Source organism: Sarcophilus harrisii, chromosome 6 (genome assembly GCF_902635505.1).
Source record: "Sarcophilus harrisii chromosome 6, mSarHar1.11, whole genome shotgun sequence".
Taxonomy (NCBI): domain Eukaryota; kingdom Metazoa; phylum Chordata; class Mammalia; order Dasyuromorphia; family Dasyuridae; genus Sarcophilus; species Sarcophilus harrisii.
In genome coordinates this window covers 222,488,945-222,504,376 of record NC_045431.1, presented here as the reverse complement: position 1 = coordinate 222,504,376, position 15,432 = coordinate 222,488,945, and the positions used below count along the sequence as shown (strand labels likewise).

Here is a 15,432-nt window from a genome sequence, read left to right as displayed (position 1 = left end):
TTTTCACAAACCTACAAAAGAAGTCCATGGCAATCACATGTAAATGATCACCTAGGTATTCTTACAGATTACTATAGCAGAAAAAAAAGTTTGAATCTTGAAAGGTAAAATGAGTATCTCTCCGCCCTCAAAGGACCTAAAAATTGGAAGAACAGATCATCTCCCCCAAAATGACTGAAGATACAATGAATCTCTGCAATCAGAAATCACTTGCATCCAAATGAGGGTCGGTTCCTTTCTCCCCAGACCGCTGTCTAGCTGTTGTTTACAAATCTTGCCTAGAAGGTGTATGGAATTTGAATTCTCTTGGATATAATATGAGACCCAAACCCTCAACCAGACAAATCTTTATCTTCATCTAAATCTTGCAAAAACAAATTGAGACAGGACTAAATTTCAGTTCACCTAGAAGAAAAAGACATATGTCTCTCCTGCTCTAGCATCTCTGTACATGTTTATTAATCCCAAACCACTTTTTGACCTCATGCCAAGCATTCATCACTTTCCATCAAGCATTATCACTGGTCTCTGCAGTATGCCTTGGTGGGTTGATGAGTGAGCTCAGAGAATAATGCATTACCCTTCCCAAGTCCCAGTACATGCTTCAAAAAGCAGCTCTGTTCAATGTGGTGAATTTCCCCGGAGTATGTTATTGCATTTACAAGAGGCATTGTTAAAAATAAAATTTGAGTAGAAAACAAGTGTGGAGGATATTGCAATCTCAACAATAGGGACTCAACAACTGTATCTGTAGCCTTTCTGCATATGGAAATGTTCCCTTGGCCAAATGTTCCCTGGCTTAGCAAAAATGTGATTTGATTAGCAGATTATTGGAAAAGTTGGGCTATAAATCACACTGTTAGCCACATGCATTCCAAAGAGTTTCCCACAGAGTCGGAGAACTAGAATTTAATATTGGAAAGAATGTATAGTCGTGTAGCACACCATAAATGGAAAGGGACAAAGATACAAACTAATATACCTTATACCACTGAGGGCTGTGGCTATGTGATTATATAATGCTTCAAGCATTGCTGTAGAGATTAAATAACTTTTACTAAAAGGAATATATATATTTTTTTGCAACAGGGTCTAAAAAGCAAAGCTAATGGTTTTCATTGAAAATGCAAAGTTAAAAAAAATGAGGAAGTGGAAAAATGAGAATAGGCCCACAATTTCACTGTGATGAGGAACACCAAGTATGGAATCTCCATTAACCCATGCAGATCAGCAACTCGTCTCTAACTTACATAATCAAAGATCTTCCCCGGGACACTGGGAGAATACCCAGGCTGTGGTAGGAATCCATGTCTTCTCAATGCCACGGCCAGTCTTTTATCCACAATACCCCACTGCCTCTCAATATAAAAATAAATGCATATACTTTCAACAACTAAATATATAATTTTTTTACACACTGTATATCAAAAGCAATGAAAACACCATCCATCAGAAAAGTCAGAAATGTCATCCTGATCCAAGACCTGGAAGGGCATCAAAAATATAATAGTGGTAGACAATGCTACTGCTCTGTTGCTGACAACTACATTACAAAGCTCTGATATATTGTAAAGCATGGAGAGTATGGCTCCGACAAGAAAAAAATCATAATTAATACTAACATCTTTATAAATCACTAACATAAAATCCCATACCTACTACAAATGGCCAAGTTCTTTTGTTAAAAAATAACAACACAAATAATGGGCTTCTAGACAATTGAAAAGACTCTAGATTTTAATGGCCTTTTCTTCAGCTTAATTCCCATTCATTACTAGGTGGGTCCCAAACTTGCAAATTCACCCACAGAATTTTAATCCAAAAATGTGAACTCCAGGAGGTAACAGCCCATGTAAGTCAATCTCAGAACTCCTGCCTGTTGAAAAGTTGGCAATATCATACTAATTTTGATAAGTAATTACTTAACATAGGAAAGGAAAAAGTATGAGGATATCATATGTAAGTAAAAATTTAACCATATAGAAAGCGAATAGGAGATAATAGAAACAGCATTCTACAATGGAAGGAAAACATCATATTAAGCCTGGCTTTAATGAATTGAACCACGTTTCCAATGGAAAAATTGGCAGTCAAATTCAAAACAAAGCACTTTACTGTGTATCTATTTATATCCAGGGAGCAATTTCACTTTTTAAAAGCTTCCCTGACCTTGGGAAATCCCAGAAATGCTTCTTGATACTATAGATTGCCTGGATTACTTTAAAAAACCAACCAACCAATCAACCAAAAATACTACATTTTCTTAGATGCCCATTCTTAACCAAATTTTGGAACTGAGAGTTTCCATAAAACTCTACCCCTTCATGAGACAGTTTAATGTTTTTTTTTTTTTTTAACTGCAAATTTTGTCTGTACATGACTTCCCAAACTCCAGACTTATGGACATAATGTAGAGTTAATAGGGTTGAATTTCCCTTGGGACAAAAGACGTCCCTTGTATTGTAAAATGTTCTGGTTAATACAGGCACACTTTTAATGAACATCATTCTATAAAGGCAGTCTTAAAATATAGCATTTCTCTCTATGTCATTGAATTTACAACTAGCCTTGGGACTTTATATAGTCAATTTCCCATTCTGGGCCTCATTTTCTTCATTTGTAAAATATAAAGCTCAGACTAGATTTTGAAAGTCTCTTCCAGTTCTACCATGCTAAAGTGACTATATGTGCCAAATAGTATAATATTTGGTAAAGCACTTTCAAAAACATTAAACGCTAGAAAAATGTGGCCCATGCCTGTGATTTCATCGTTCCTAATGGAAGAACTTCCTCCACAGATGCTGATTGGTAACTCATCTGTAATTGGGAGTCTCAGGTTGCCAGGGGCACTATGACTATGAATCAGAGGCAGGATTTGAATCTTTATATTCTTGGCTACAAGGTAGATCCTTTCTAAATAGGCAAATGAATAGAACTAATATTTTGTGAAATTGAACAATTCTTTGGAAATGCTTTGACTAAAGTCAACATATCACATAGGAAGGTTGATTACCCAGAAAAAGATAATAATAGCCTATAGTAATAATAATGAAAATAATAGTACAATGATATTTTCGTAAATGATTACAACAAATAAAATGTAACCAGTGGGAACCACAAGAAGTCCCTGACTGGTTTTATGGATTTCTCTTCTGCATCTATAGCCTTGACATCTATGTCACTTGGACAAACTTGTCCATCTCTCATCTCCTGTAACTACCTAGGACCTGAATTACTGAACCTTCAAAAGACTAACAGCCATTGCTTCCCTTTTAATCCTTTCAAACATACTCAACCCGTTACTCAACCATTAATTAGATGGTGTTACACCATCTTTGGCCCTCATGACAACTAACCACTTCTCAGGGATGGTGATCCCCAAAACATGTAGAAGTGAAGGATACTACATGAGGGAGAAGACCCTTGCAAAACCAGAGGAAGACTGGTTTGGAAAACCTACACTGAGAAATTTGCTCAATTTAGAATTCCATTGAATTAAGAATTTCCAGTGAGTCTTCTAGCCCTAAAGAGTCTTCAAATTCTGCTTGTGAGTTGATAATGAGACCGGTATTCTTCACGGCATTATGAGCATTCATAAACTTCTGGAGGTATTTGGAAGTGTACAACCAATGGTGTTTCAGGACATCCTCCATTTCATAACACTTGGACTGTCTAGCATTCATTTTCCGGAAACGTCGGAAGAGTTTATTACCAGATTCGTTCCCTTCACTGGCCCAGGCTCCGATGGAGCCATCTCTCTCGATGATCTCAGGGACATGGGCCAGGGTCTTGTGAAAGTAATTGGTGATTTTCCCCTCATATCTGTACCGGAACTTGGTAGACAGGAGTTCTGCAAAACGCTGTGAGTTGAAACTATACTGGCAAAGTGATTCTGGGCACTCTTTGGCTGGGCATGTTGAGCGCCACACAGGTTTCATTTTCAGATAAAGGTCCATTAGCTCCCTCAGGGCCTCATGCCTTTCCTCACAGTGAATTAACTCACATACTGCTTCCACCGTCTCCTTGGTCATGAGCTTCCTGGCAAAGTTGCCATTCATCCTCATGATGGGCTTCAGGTTCATTTTTTTCCGGAGGTGCTTGTCTAGGGTAGCCTGCCATCGCTTCCTCTCTTCTTTGGACGCATTGGGATTCTTATAAACTTCCCCAATTTCCAGCTGGAAGAGTTTGTAGAACTCTGCCGCATTGCCAATGTCACAGTGGAGAGCATCGATGGAAGGGACTGTCTCGATGAAAGGCTTTGCTGAGACCCCTTTCACCCTGTCTCTCAGTTCTTCTGCCGACTCCTGATAGGGGTTGGACCTCCAGACTTCATAACGTTCCAGATTCTCCGCATGACTCCTCGTGATTGAGTGAAGGACAAGATTTTGGGAAGCTTCCAGCCGTGTGGCATCACAGAGAGTGCAAATGTAGACAGAGCCAGAAGCCTCGAGACCTTCAACTTCCCGGACAAGTTTTTCATCATAGCCTGTTCCTCTAAAGATGAACTTGAAAGTTCTTGGGATGCCCCCCATCTCAAGCAGCAATTCACTGCTTTTCATCGCCTCTCTCTCTGCAATGAGGGGACTCAGGATGGCTGTCAGGGTTTCATGGTCCGACTCATCAGCCAGCATGAGGCACAAGGGCTTACAGCACAGCTCAGAGTTGGGCTTGGATTCTTCAAATATCCTCACGCTCTCCTGATCTTGTGTGATAGTAATATTCATGATAGTGAAGGAAAAGCGAACGGCCTTCTCAGGCACAGCTGGCCCACTCCCATGCTTCTCACTCACATCTCCCATCCCATCACAAGACTCCTTCACCACCACAGTGAAGGGGCCACTCAAGTAGTCCCCCAAACCCTGGGATTTCATGCCTTCTAGGATGTCTTCTTCCATGTCCATCAAGGCAGATACCAGTGCTGCATCATAACGGAACCTTTTTGCAATGGTGTCAACTGGGTAGTCATCCACAGATGCAGCCCAGCCAGAAAGCCCGTCAATAATGCCGACGTCCGCGCGAGCGGAGACGTTCTTCAGAGGGGGCTTCCACTCAAATGGGTGATATCCAGGCAGGAGGGTCTTTTCTGCATTTCGAAGGGCATGCAAGGGCTGGAAGATCTGCCTCCCAGTGATGGCTTTCACAGTCCGGTACATCTTGTGGTACTGGCTACAACTCAGAAAAGTGTTGACCCTGATGGCCAAGCACACAGCTGCCTGGAGGCCCGAGCCTCTGCCCTTCATAATGGCCTCAAGCTCGTCCGCTTGCCGATGCTCGTTCCTTGCTCTCAGTACCAGCAAGAATAAAGTCAGGCACACTGCCTTCAGATCACCCCCTTCTTCTCTGTCTGCAAAAGCCTTGACCTGCATCTTCAGTTCTCTCAGCCGGTGTTTCTGAGCCCTCCTGGTGAGGGACAGCAGATGCTGCCGGGGTCGGCCGCCTTTATTAATGTACACATAGGAAGCTTTCGGTTCCTTGTGGCTGGAGATGTGCTGGTTGTATTTTTCAAAGCTGACTTCCTTGTCACAGTCATTCACAGGACATTTCACCAGCAGGGAATTGAGGATGTTCACAAAGGACCTCGCCGGGCTTTCCACATCTGTAGGGAAACAGGGATACTGGCAAGAAGGGCAATAGCTACCCATGACCTTGAGGCACCTCAAAATGCAGGTTCTACAGAATACATGCCTACAGGTGGTTTCCACTGGGTCGGTCACAATGTGCTCACAGATCTGGCATGAGATGGCCTTCACAAAGTCCACAGGGTAGTCCACAGCTAGCAGCTTAGTGCTCAAGTGCATCTTGCTGCAGTTGGTAATCTTCTTCATCCGATCTTTGCCACCATTTCGAGGCTGGACTTGACTCTTGGAAGGATGGGCTCTCCGAGTCTGTTTGATCACGGTCTTGAGCTTTTTGCTGAGCAACAGATTGGACTGATGGCCTTTCCTCTTGAGTCCCCGGCGGGCTGCCTGGCAGCTGTCACAGTCTGGGGTGTGTGGACGCCACTCTATGGCAGCTTTCCTTGGGAAGTGTATCTCACAGGGGGCATTGCTGAACCTCCCATACATAATATTCCAACAGCTGTGGCAAAACTGAGTGGGGTGGATGGAATCAACATCCCCTTTCACATCGATTTTAAAAACCTTCGCGATCAGATCTGGCCAGGAGGTGACTTTCTTCTCCTTCTTTCGAAGGAGGCTCTGAGTTTTATTGTCCACTGGACCATGGACAGGGTATCTCCTATTCTGTCCATCAGCTCTAAAGGAAACACCACAGATACGGCAAAGCTGCCGCAGGCTGGCCAGGTGAATTGCCTTCTCCCGAGTCTTTCCAACATCAGCAGGCTTCTCCAAAGACTTGGGAAGGGCTGAGAATGTTGGCTGGATCAGGGCTGGCTTTTCTGGTGCTGGAATATTGGCGCTGCTTATGACCGCTGGGGTCTCTTCCAGAGACGCCTGGCCTTCTCCCAGGTTCTTATTTGGCCCCTGAGCTTCTTCAGGAGGGGGCTTAATAAAGGATCTCACTTTGAAGAGCTTGAATTTCCATTCAGAAAATTTCATATACGGGTGCTGGATTTCATCTGGGGCAGAGCTAAGCCCTCGACCTGGTGCCACTGCTATTTCCATGGTGGCAAGGATGAGGGCCCCTAGAAACAAATGGAGAAGGTCAGATCAGGTAGAAATTGGTGCAGTGGATGATAAATGATCATTTTACTGCCAAATACTTCATAAAAGCTGTTACCACATTAATACTAAAACAAAAAGAGGCAGTTACAGAAAAAAAAATGCCTTAATTCCTGTTCGTTCCTGGTGTCATGGACCAAGAATGCCAGACTAGAAGCTCCTGAGTTCAGATCTTGGCTCTGACACTCATTAGATGTGAGATTCTGCGAAAGTCATTGGAGGGAGGGAGGTAAGGAGAGGAAAATGGGAAGGAGGGGAGGAAAGGAGAAAGGAAGGAAAAAAGGAGAAGGAAAGAAGGAAGAAAGGAAGGAAGGAAGGAAGGAAGGAAGAGAAAAGGAAAAGGAAAAGAGAAAAGAGAGGGAGGAAGGAAAGGAGAGAGTGATGGAGGAAGGAAGAAAAGAGAAAGAAAGAAGAGAGAGAGAAAGAAAGAAAAAGAAAAAGAGAGAGAAAGAAAGAAAAAGAAAAAGAGAGAGAAAGAAAAAGAAAGAAAGAAAGAAAGAAAGAAAGAAAGAAAGAAAGAAAGAAAGAAAGAAAGAAAGAAAGAAAGAAAGAAAGAAAAAGAAAGAAAGACCACTTATTGTATTTACCTTTAGGGACTGTCCATATGGCTCAAATCAGTCAGTGTCCACATATAAGAAGCATTTAATAAATGCTTGAGGATTGAACTGATAATGTATGTGAAGCCTCTTGCAAACTTTAGCCCATTATATCAATCCCTGCTGTTATTATTATTCTCCACATTGATTTTCCCCTCACTGCACTAGCTAGATATTCCATTTCCAGCTTTTGAAAACAGACTTTCAAGGGCTTCATTGTTTATTCCTTCCAAACTGGCCATAAAGAGGAGATAAAACTACAGACCCAAAGAAAATAATTATTCACCAAGTGAAAGGATGAAGCCAACTTGAGCTTTATGAATGCAAGCTAATAAGTATTATGAATTGTAATTATGCTTGCAATTTTAATTAAAGAATGTTGCTGTAAATTAGAAGACTGTATCTATATTGACTATAAAAATCCCTGGATTCCTCCAAGTTGGAGGGCTCTGTGCCATATTCTGGGTTCTGTGGTGCCCTATGAAGAATTTTCCACTTGAAAATACTCTACCAAGATGAGCCTTTGAAGAGTTAGCATGGCTTCACCCAATTGTTATCTAATTGGCAAGTAGTTTATTACTGTGGGTTTTCTTTTTCTTTTTTCTTTCTTGATTTTCTTTAAAGTGGAATAAGGGAGGAGTGGTTATTTTTCTGTGATTAGGATCCCCCAGCAAGTGGCCTGTGACAGGCCATCAATAGCACAGCAAACACCTACCAAAGAATTCTCCTGATTGGGATAGAGGTTGACCTAATGATCCCTATCCCATGTCCTTTAGCTTCAGATCCCCTTGGTTTATAAGTGGGAAAGCAATAACTTCTTTTCCTAATTAAGCATTGTAGACTACTCCCTAAAATACATACTGCCCTCTAGCCAAGTTGAACTTATTCAACATCTTCCCTTTACTTCTCTGTCTCGATATCCTTTCATGCCATATGTATCATTCTCTATTCCTATAATCCTGTCTCCACCAGTTCCACTTATCAAACTCTATACTGTACAAGTACCTTTCCCAGAACTCCCATCAAAAATAATGCTTAATATCCCCATGACACTTTAAAATCTGCAAAGAGTTTTACATATTGATCTTCATTGGGAGGCAAGGGATATTATTATCCCATTTTATAGATGGGAGAACTTAGACTGAGAGAGAGAGAGAGGGAGACTAGAGCTATACAGTTAGTCAGAATCTAAGACAAGATTTGAACTGAGATTTTTCTGACTCCAAGGTCAGCCTCCATCCCATAGTACCACCTAGCTGAGTTTTCCCTTCTCATAGTCCCAACATTATACTTTTTCTATACTTCTCCAGTCACGTCCTTTTTGAAAGTATATGCATTTGTGTATATGTCAAATTCTTCCACTAGATTATAAGCTTCATAAGAGCAAATAAAATGTCTAACTGATCTTTGTATTTTCCCCACTACCTGGCATAATACCTATCTTATAGTAGGAGTTCAACAAACAAGTGTTGAGCTAAATTGAACTGTCAGTCAATGTCCTAAGATTCAGATGTTGTACACATCGTGAGCTACTAGATTGACCATTAAATATGTAATTATTTAATTGAACTGTCTGTCAATCATTATCCTAAAATTCTAGTTGTGTCCTTTCTGAAGTACTAGATCAACCATTGTGACCAACCAGTTTTATCCTACAAGTAGTTTTTTTTTTATTTTGTTTTAGTTGTTTTTGTTTGTTTGTTTGTTTTGCTTTGACTTTTTGTTTTTGCTAAGACAGTTAGGGTTAAGTGATTAGCCCAAGATCATACAGCTAGGAAATGTTAAGTGTCTGGAGTCAAATTTGCACTCAGGTCCTTCTGACTTCAGGGCTAGTGCTCTATCCACTGCACAACCTAGCTACCCCACAAGTATTTTTCACTGAATTAACTGACTACATTGACCAGAGATTTTGATCATCAGAGAGACAAAGCCTCAAGCTCACATACCTCTTAGTGAAAACAAAGGGCTGTTCCCAGGATCTACCAGTAGTTTGCTTTCAAGCTGTTCCTTTAAACTACTGAAATTTAATCGATCTTCCATGCATTATGGAAGTTTTTTTTTTTTTTTAATTAAAAGCAATTCTCTTAGAGATGCTTAAAAGGAATCTACATTTTGAATGTTCCTTGCAAAAGGGCAACATGCTTTCTCCATAAAACCCTGAACTATTTCAAAATCCTCCCTCACCTCTTAAACACAGTCTGTCACACTCTCAGAGCCTGTCTTTATTCATGTTTCTCAACTCCAATCCTCAGCTTCAGATGACAACTGTTTTAGGAATCCTTTTCTGATCCCACTTACCAGTTCCTGAAATAATCATTTTCTATCCCTTTGGCTTGTACTCTTCCTAGCTTCTTTCAGATAATGATCACTATAAAGTGACATCTACATCATATATTAAAACTAGCAAAGCTCTTAACACACATAATCTCAACTGAGCCTCCCAACAACCCTTTAAATTATGCATTGTTGGTATTTTAACTTCATTATACTGATGAGGAAATTCAGGTACATAGAAATTAAGTGACTTTTACTAGGTCACATAGTTAGTATCCAGAGGCAAAATTTGAGTGCAGGTCCTTTCCAACTACAGATCCAGAAAACTACACAAAATGCCATAAAAAATGCACATTGTTAGAGCATTTTATGATTACATACATGATCAAAATTGATCCTCACAATAATCTGATAGTAAATTAGGATGAATATATAGGATAATCCAAAAGTTTTAGTGCAGTTTTAAGCTTTAGTAGCTTAAATCTGCCTCCTTAACTCCCCCTACAAACTTTACTTTGAGCTTGAAAACTCTAAACTGCACCAAGATTTTGGGGGCACCCTGGATTGTCCCCATTTTTATCGAAAAAAGAAATGGAGTTTGGGAGAATGTAAAGTGCTCTTTAAGATCAGAAAGATATTCAGTGGCAGGAACAGAAGCAGATCCCAACCTTGTCTTATTCTATTTCCAGTGCTTTTTCTACAAACCTATCTAGAGCACACTAGCAGACTTCTGACTAAGCCTGTTAATATTGTTGAAGTATGTAAAATTTGATGAGAATCAGCATAGTGTAGGGAAGGAACCTGGATTTTGAGGAAAAGGACAATGGCTCTGCCACTTGGAATCAACATGACCTTGACTTAACCACTCTGGGCCTCAGCTTCCTTATTTGTCAAAATAGGATGATCCCATGGGACAAATAGATGGTACAGTGCATAGAACACCAGCCCTAAAGTCACGAGGATCTGAATTTAAATCTGACCTCAGACATTAACACTTACTAGTTGTATGACCCTGAATAAGTCACTTAACCCCATTTGCCTCCCCTATTCCCCCAAAAAGAAAGAAGAAATGTAGATGTTCTTAAAGATCATTTCCAGCTCTAATTCCATGACTCCATGTTGTACATGAGGGACAATCTTATATAAAAGCAAAGACAGTAGTCATAGAATTAAAGATAAAAAAAAAAAAACCTTAAAGATCATTCAGTTTAAATACATCAATTTTCAGAAAAGAAAGAAGTTAACAAGTAGATAGCACAAAGAATAAAATGACAGATTTGGAATTACAGAGACCTGGCTTCAAATCCTTCCTCAGACACTTTTTGTCTACTAGTTGTGTGGCCCTGGAAAAGTCATTTAATCTCTGCCTCAGTTTCCTCATCTGTAAAATTGGGAGAATAATGGCACCTATATCAAAGAATTTCTGTGAGAAACAAATAAACTAATATATGTTAATGTTCTGTAAGCCTTCAAGTACTGTATAAATGCTTTATGCTAATGTTAGTTATTATAATGATCATTATCACTATTGCCAAAGAGAAATGGTAATTAGGACAAATGGGATTCAAATCTGTGTCCTCTAACCCCAATACACTCTTCCGTCATGTATATGCTACAATCCACTATATTTATAATTTCACCAAATCATAGTTAGAAGAAACCAAATCAGGCCTGTAAGAAATTTCTCCTACAAAATAACACCCCAAATGATCATTTCCTACTTTTTAGGAGAGGGAACCCACTATCTGTGGAGGGAACCTGTGCTAATTAAGGCCACTACCATTGTTAGCCAAAATTTTTCTCTCAGCAGCTTGCACCCATTGAGCCTACTTCCATCCTCTGGAGTTAGGTAAAATATATCCAAATCTATCTTCTAAATGATAGGTTTGTAAATGTTGTACATTTATACTCTACTCAAGACTGGCTCTTCTCATTCTTATATATCACTAACAAAATCCAACAGTCAGAGTTACAAAGAGAAATTCCATTTAAAGTAACTACTGATAATATAAAATATTTAGGAATCTATCTGCCAAGGGAAAATCAGAAACTTTATGAGCAAAATTACAGACCACTTTTCACACAAATTAAGTCTCATCTAACCAATTGGAAAAATATTAAATGCTCTTGGATAGGGCGAGCAAATATAATAAAGATGACAATATTACCTAAACTAATCTATTTATTTAGTGCTATACCAATCAGACTCCCAAAAAACTATTTTAATGACCTAGAAAAAATAACAACAAAGTTCATATGGAAAAACAAAAGGTCAAGAATTTCAAGGGAATTAATGAAAAAAAAAATCAAATGATGGTGGCTTAGCTGTACCAGATCTAAAATTATATTATAGAGCAGCAGTTACCAAAACTATTTGGTATTGGCTAAGGAATAGATTAGTTGATCAGTGGAATAGATTAGGTTCAAGGGATAAAACAGTCAACAAATATAGCAACCTAGTCTTTGACAAACCCAAAGATCCCAGCTTTTGGGATAAGAACTTACTGTTTGATAAAAATTGCTGGGAAAATTGGAAACTAATATGGCAGAAACTAGGCATTGATCCATACTTAACGCCGTACACCAAGATAAGGTCAAAATGGGTTCATGACCTAGGCATAAAGAATGAAATTATTAATAAATTAGAGGAACATAGGATAGTTTACCTCTCAGACCTGTGGAAGGGGAAGGTCTTTATGACCAAAGCAGAACTAGAGATCATTACTGATCACAAAATAGAAAATTTCGATTATACCAAACTGAAAAGTTTTTGTACAAACAAAACTAATGCAGACAAGATTAGAAGGGAAGCAATAAACTGGGAAAATATTTTTACAGTCAAAGGTTCTGATAAAGGCCTCATTTCCAAAATATATAGAGAATTAACTCTAATTTATAAAAAATCAAGCCATTCTCCAATTGAAAAATGGTCAAAGGATATGAACAGACAATTCTCAGATGAAGAAATTGAAACTATTTCTAGTCATATGAAAAGATGCTCCAAGTCATTATTAATCAGAGAAATGCAAATTAAGACAACTCTAAGATACCACTACACACCTGTCAGATTGGCTAAGATGACAGGAAAAAATAATGATGATTGTTGGAGGGGATGCGGGAAAACTGGGACATTGATGCATTGTTGGTGGAGTTGTGAACGAATCCAACCATTTTGGAGAGTAGTTTGGAACTATGCTCAAAAAGTTATCAAACTGTGCATACCCTTTGATCCAGCAGTGTTACTACTGGGATTATATCCCAAAGAGATTATAAAGAAGGGAAAGGGACCTGTATGTGCACGAATGTTTGTGGCAGCCCTTTTTGTAGTGGCTAGAAACTGGAAACTGAATGGATGTCCATCAGTTGGAGAATGGCTGAATAAATTGTGGTATATGAAAATTATGGAATATTACTGTTCTGTAAGAAATGACCAACAGGATGATTTCAGAAAGGCCTGGAGAGACTTACACGAACTGATGCTGAGTGAAATGAGCAGGACCAGGAGATCATTATATACTTCAACAACAATACTAGATGATGACCAGTTCTGATGGATCAGGCCATCCTCAGCAACGAGATCAACCAAATCATTTCTAATGGAGCAGTAATGAACTGAACTAGCTATACCCAGAAAAAGAACTCTGGGAGATGACTAAAAACCATTACATTGAATCCCAATCCCTATATTTATGCACACATGCATTTTTGATTTCCTTCACAAGCTAATTGTACAATAATTCAGAGTCTGATTCTTTTTGTACAGCAAAATAATGTTTTGGTCATGTATACTTATTGTGTATCTAAGTTATATTTTAATATATTTAACATCTACTGGTCATCCTGCCATTTAGGGGAGGGGGTGGGGGGGGTAAGAGGTGAAAAATTGGAACAAGAGGTTTGGCAATTGTTAATGCTGTAAAGTTACCCATGTATATATCCTGTAAATAAAAGGCTATTAAATTTAAAAAAAAAAAAAAAAAAAGACTGGCTCTTCTCTAGACTAAACATCCCATTTCCTCAAATTGATTCTCAAGCCATGAACTCTGGTCTCTTTGCCATTCTGGATAAAATTCTCTGGAAACTCCAGTTTATCAGTTTTGCACCTAAAATATGGTGCCCAGAACAGAATATAGGACTTGAGATATAGTCTGATCATTCTGAGTATAGTAGAACCATCCATTCTTTATTCCTGGGAAAATAAAGTTATATTAGCTTTCTTGGCCATTGCATTCCAATTTCAACTTATTAAGTATGAAGCCCACTAAAGCATCCCAGAACTTTTTTTGATCCCAGCCAAATTATGTTCTAACAATATTCTAAATTATATTCTCGTAATTATGAAATTGACTTTTTCAAATCTTTGTCCTTATAAAATTTCATTACATGAGAATGGTCCATATCGTCTAGCCATCCAATGTATTAGCCGTCCCTCCTAATTTTGTGTCATCTGCAGATTTAATCAGGACAGCCTCTATTTAGCTATTTTATCCAAGTTTTTGACAAAATGTAAATTACCATAGGGTCAAGCCACTGGTAAATGGCAGAAATGCACACATGATTATTTTTAACACCTTCAAATATAGATTCTTCATCACTGAACTCACTTTTTACCTTTGTTAACTTAAGTTAACAAGAGCCAAAGCACAGCACCGATTATAAGACTATACTGCCCACAGCCATTAAAATAATTTTCCTAAAGCAAAAGTCTGATCACACTCAGATTCTACTTAATAAACACTCATGGCGTTCTATTACTTCTAGGATCATCATTATTCTAATTCTTCTACTACTTCCAAGCTTATAAATTTATCTCTCTGGGCCTCAGTGTCCTTATCTGCAGAATGATGGAATTGAACTAGATAACATATGAGGTCCTTTCCAGCCTTAAATCAATGATCTGAGGTATTTCACTTTGCAAGAGAAAAATGAGTTCCAGGGAATTTATGTAATTTGAATAAAATCACATAGTAGCACAGCCATAGGAGAAAAGAAAGGAAGGAAGGAAGAAAGAAAGTAAAAGAAAAGAAATAGATGGGAACTGCTATCATTTTCCTGAAATTCCATAGCAGTTCATCATTCCCTACAGTTTAAGATTAAGCAATACTTACCTACAAAGTCTTAGATTCATTCCTGCCCAATTAATTTATTTGACCATTTATTTGTCTAATCAATATATACTCATTAGACACCCTGTGTATACCAGCATTCTACTAGACAACAATCATGAACAGAATTCATCTCCATAAGGAGCTAAAACTATTTCTTGTCCCTTTATGTCACATCTCAGTCCGTGGGGAAAAGGAACTGTGGACCCCTATAATGCCTCACCAGTTCCAAATAATAATTCAACTATTTCTATTGAGAAAGAGAAAATTATAATAAAAAAAAGACAAGTGGAACATCACATCCACAGCCTAAGAAAAGAGTATTACCTTCCACTAGGAGCTGCCTGGTAAAGGCTGATGTCAGTCTGTGATTCAGCTGCTATTATGGTGTCTTAGAAGCGAACACAATGCCTTTCTCCATCTCACTCACACCTATTCCATAGAGCAAACTGCAGCTGTGTTATTTATCTAGTTTTCTGCTGTCCTTTCCAGCCTCCCTGCACCCCAGTGGGGTTAACCACAAATTACTCTCAGCCAATCAGAGGCTGGGAGTCCCAACTCCAGCTGGCACCTGGCTCTTTAGGAAGCTTAGCTCCGTGGGAGCCCTGCAGAGGGGCTGCTTTGGGTCCCCTTGGGAAACAGGTCAGTACTGCAGGTCTAATCTCTCAGTGGGTTTCTTGGAACTTTTCGATTTTGTTCTAGCTTCTATTTACTGAGAAAGGGAACCCTACAAACCAGGCAATTCTGTGAAAGCCAAAGCAGCAATCATTCATTCAC

At 39.0% G+C, this 15,432-nt stretch overlaps 1 protein-coding gene across 1 annotated transcript; it reads right to left on the bottom strand.

Moving 5' to 3' along the window:
• Positions 1-2,301: 2,301 nt before the first annotated feature.
• Positions 2,302-15,088, bottom strand: RAG1 (recombination activating 1). Its single transcript, XM_031941934.1, has 2 exons — positions 14,983-15,088; positions 2,302-6,643 (listed from the first exon to the last, which is right to left on the bottom strand). The coding sequence occupies exon 2, from the start codon at positions 6,621-6,623 to the stop codon at positions 3,480-3,482; it is 3,144 nt and encodes a 1,047-aa protein (XP_031797794.1). The 5' UTR covers positions 6,624-6,643; positions 14,983-15,088; the 3' UTR covers positions 2,302-3,479.
• Between the last annotated feature and the right edge of the window lie 344 nt (positions 15,089-15,432).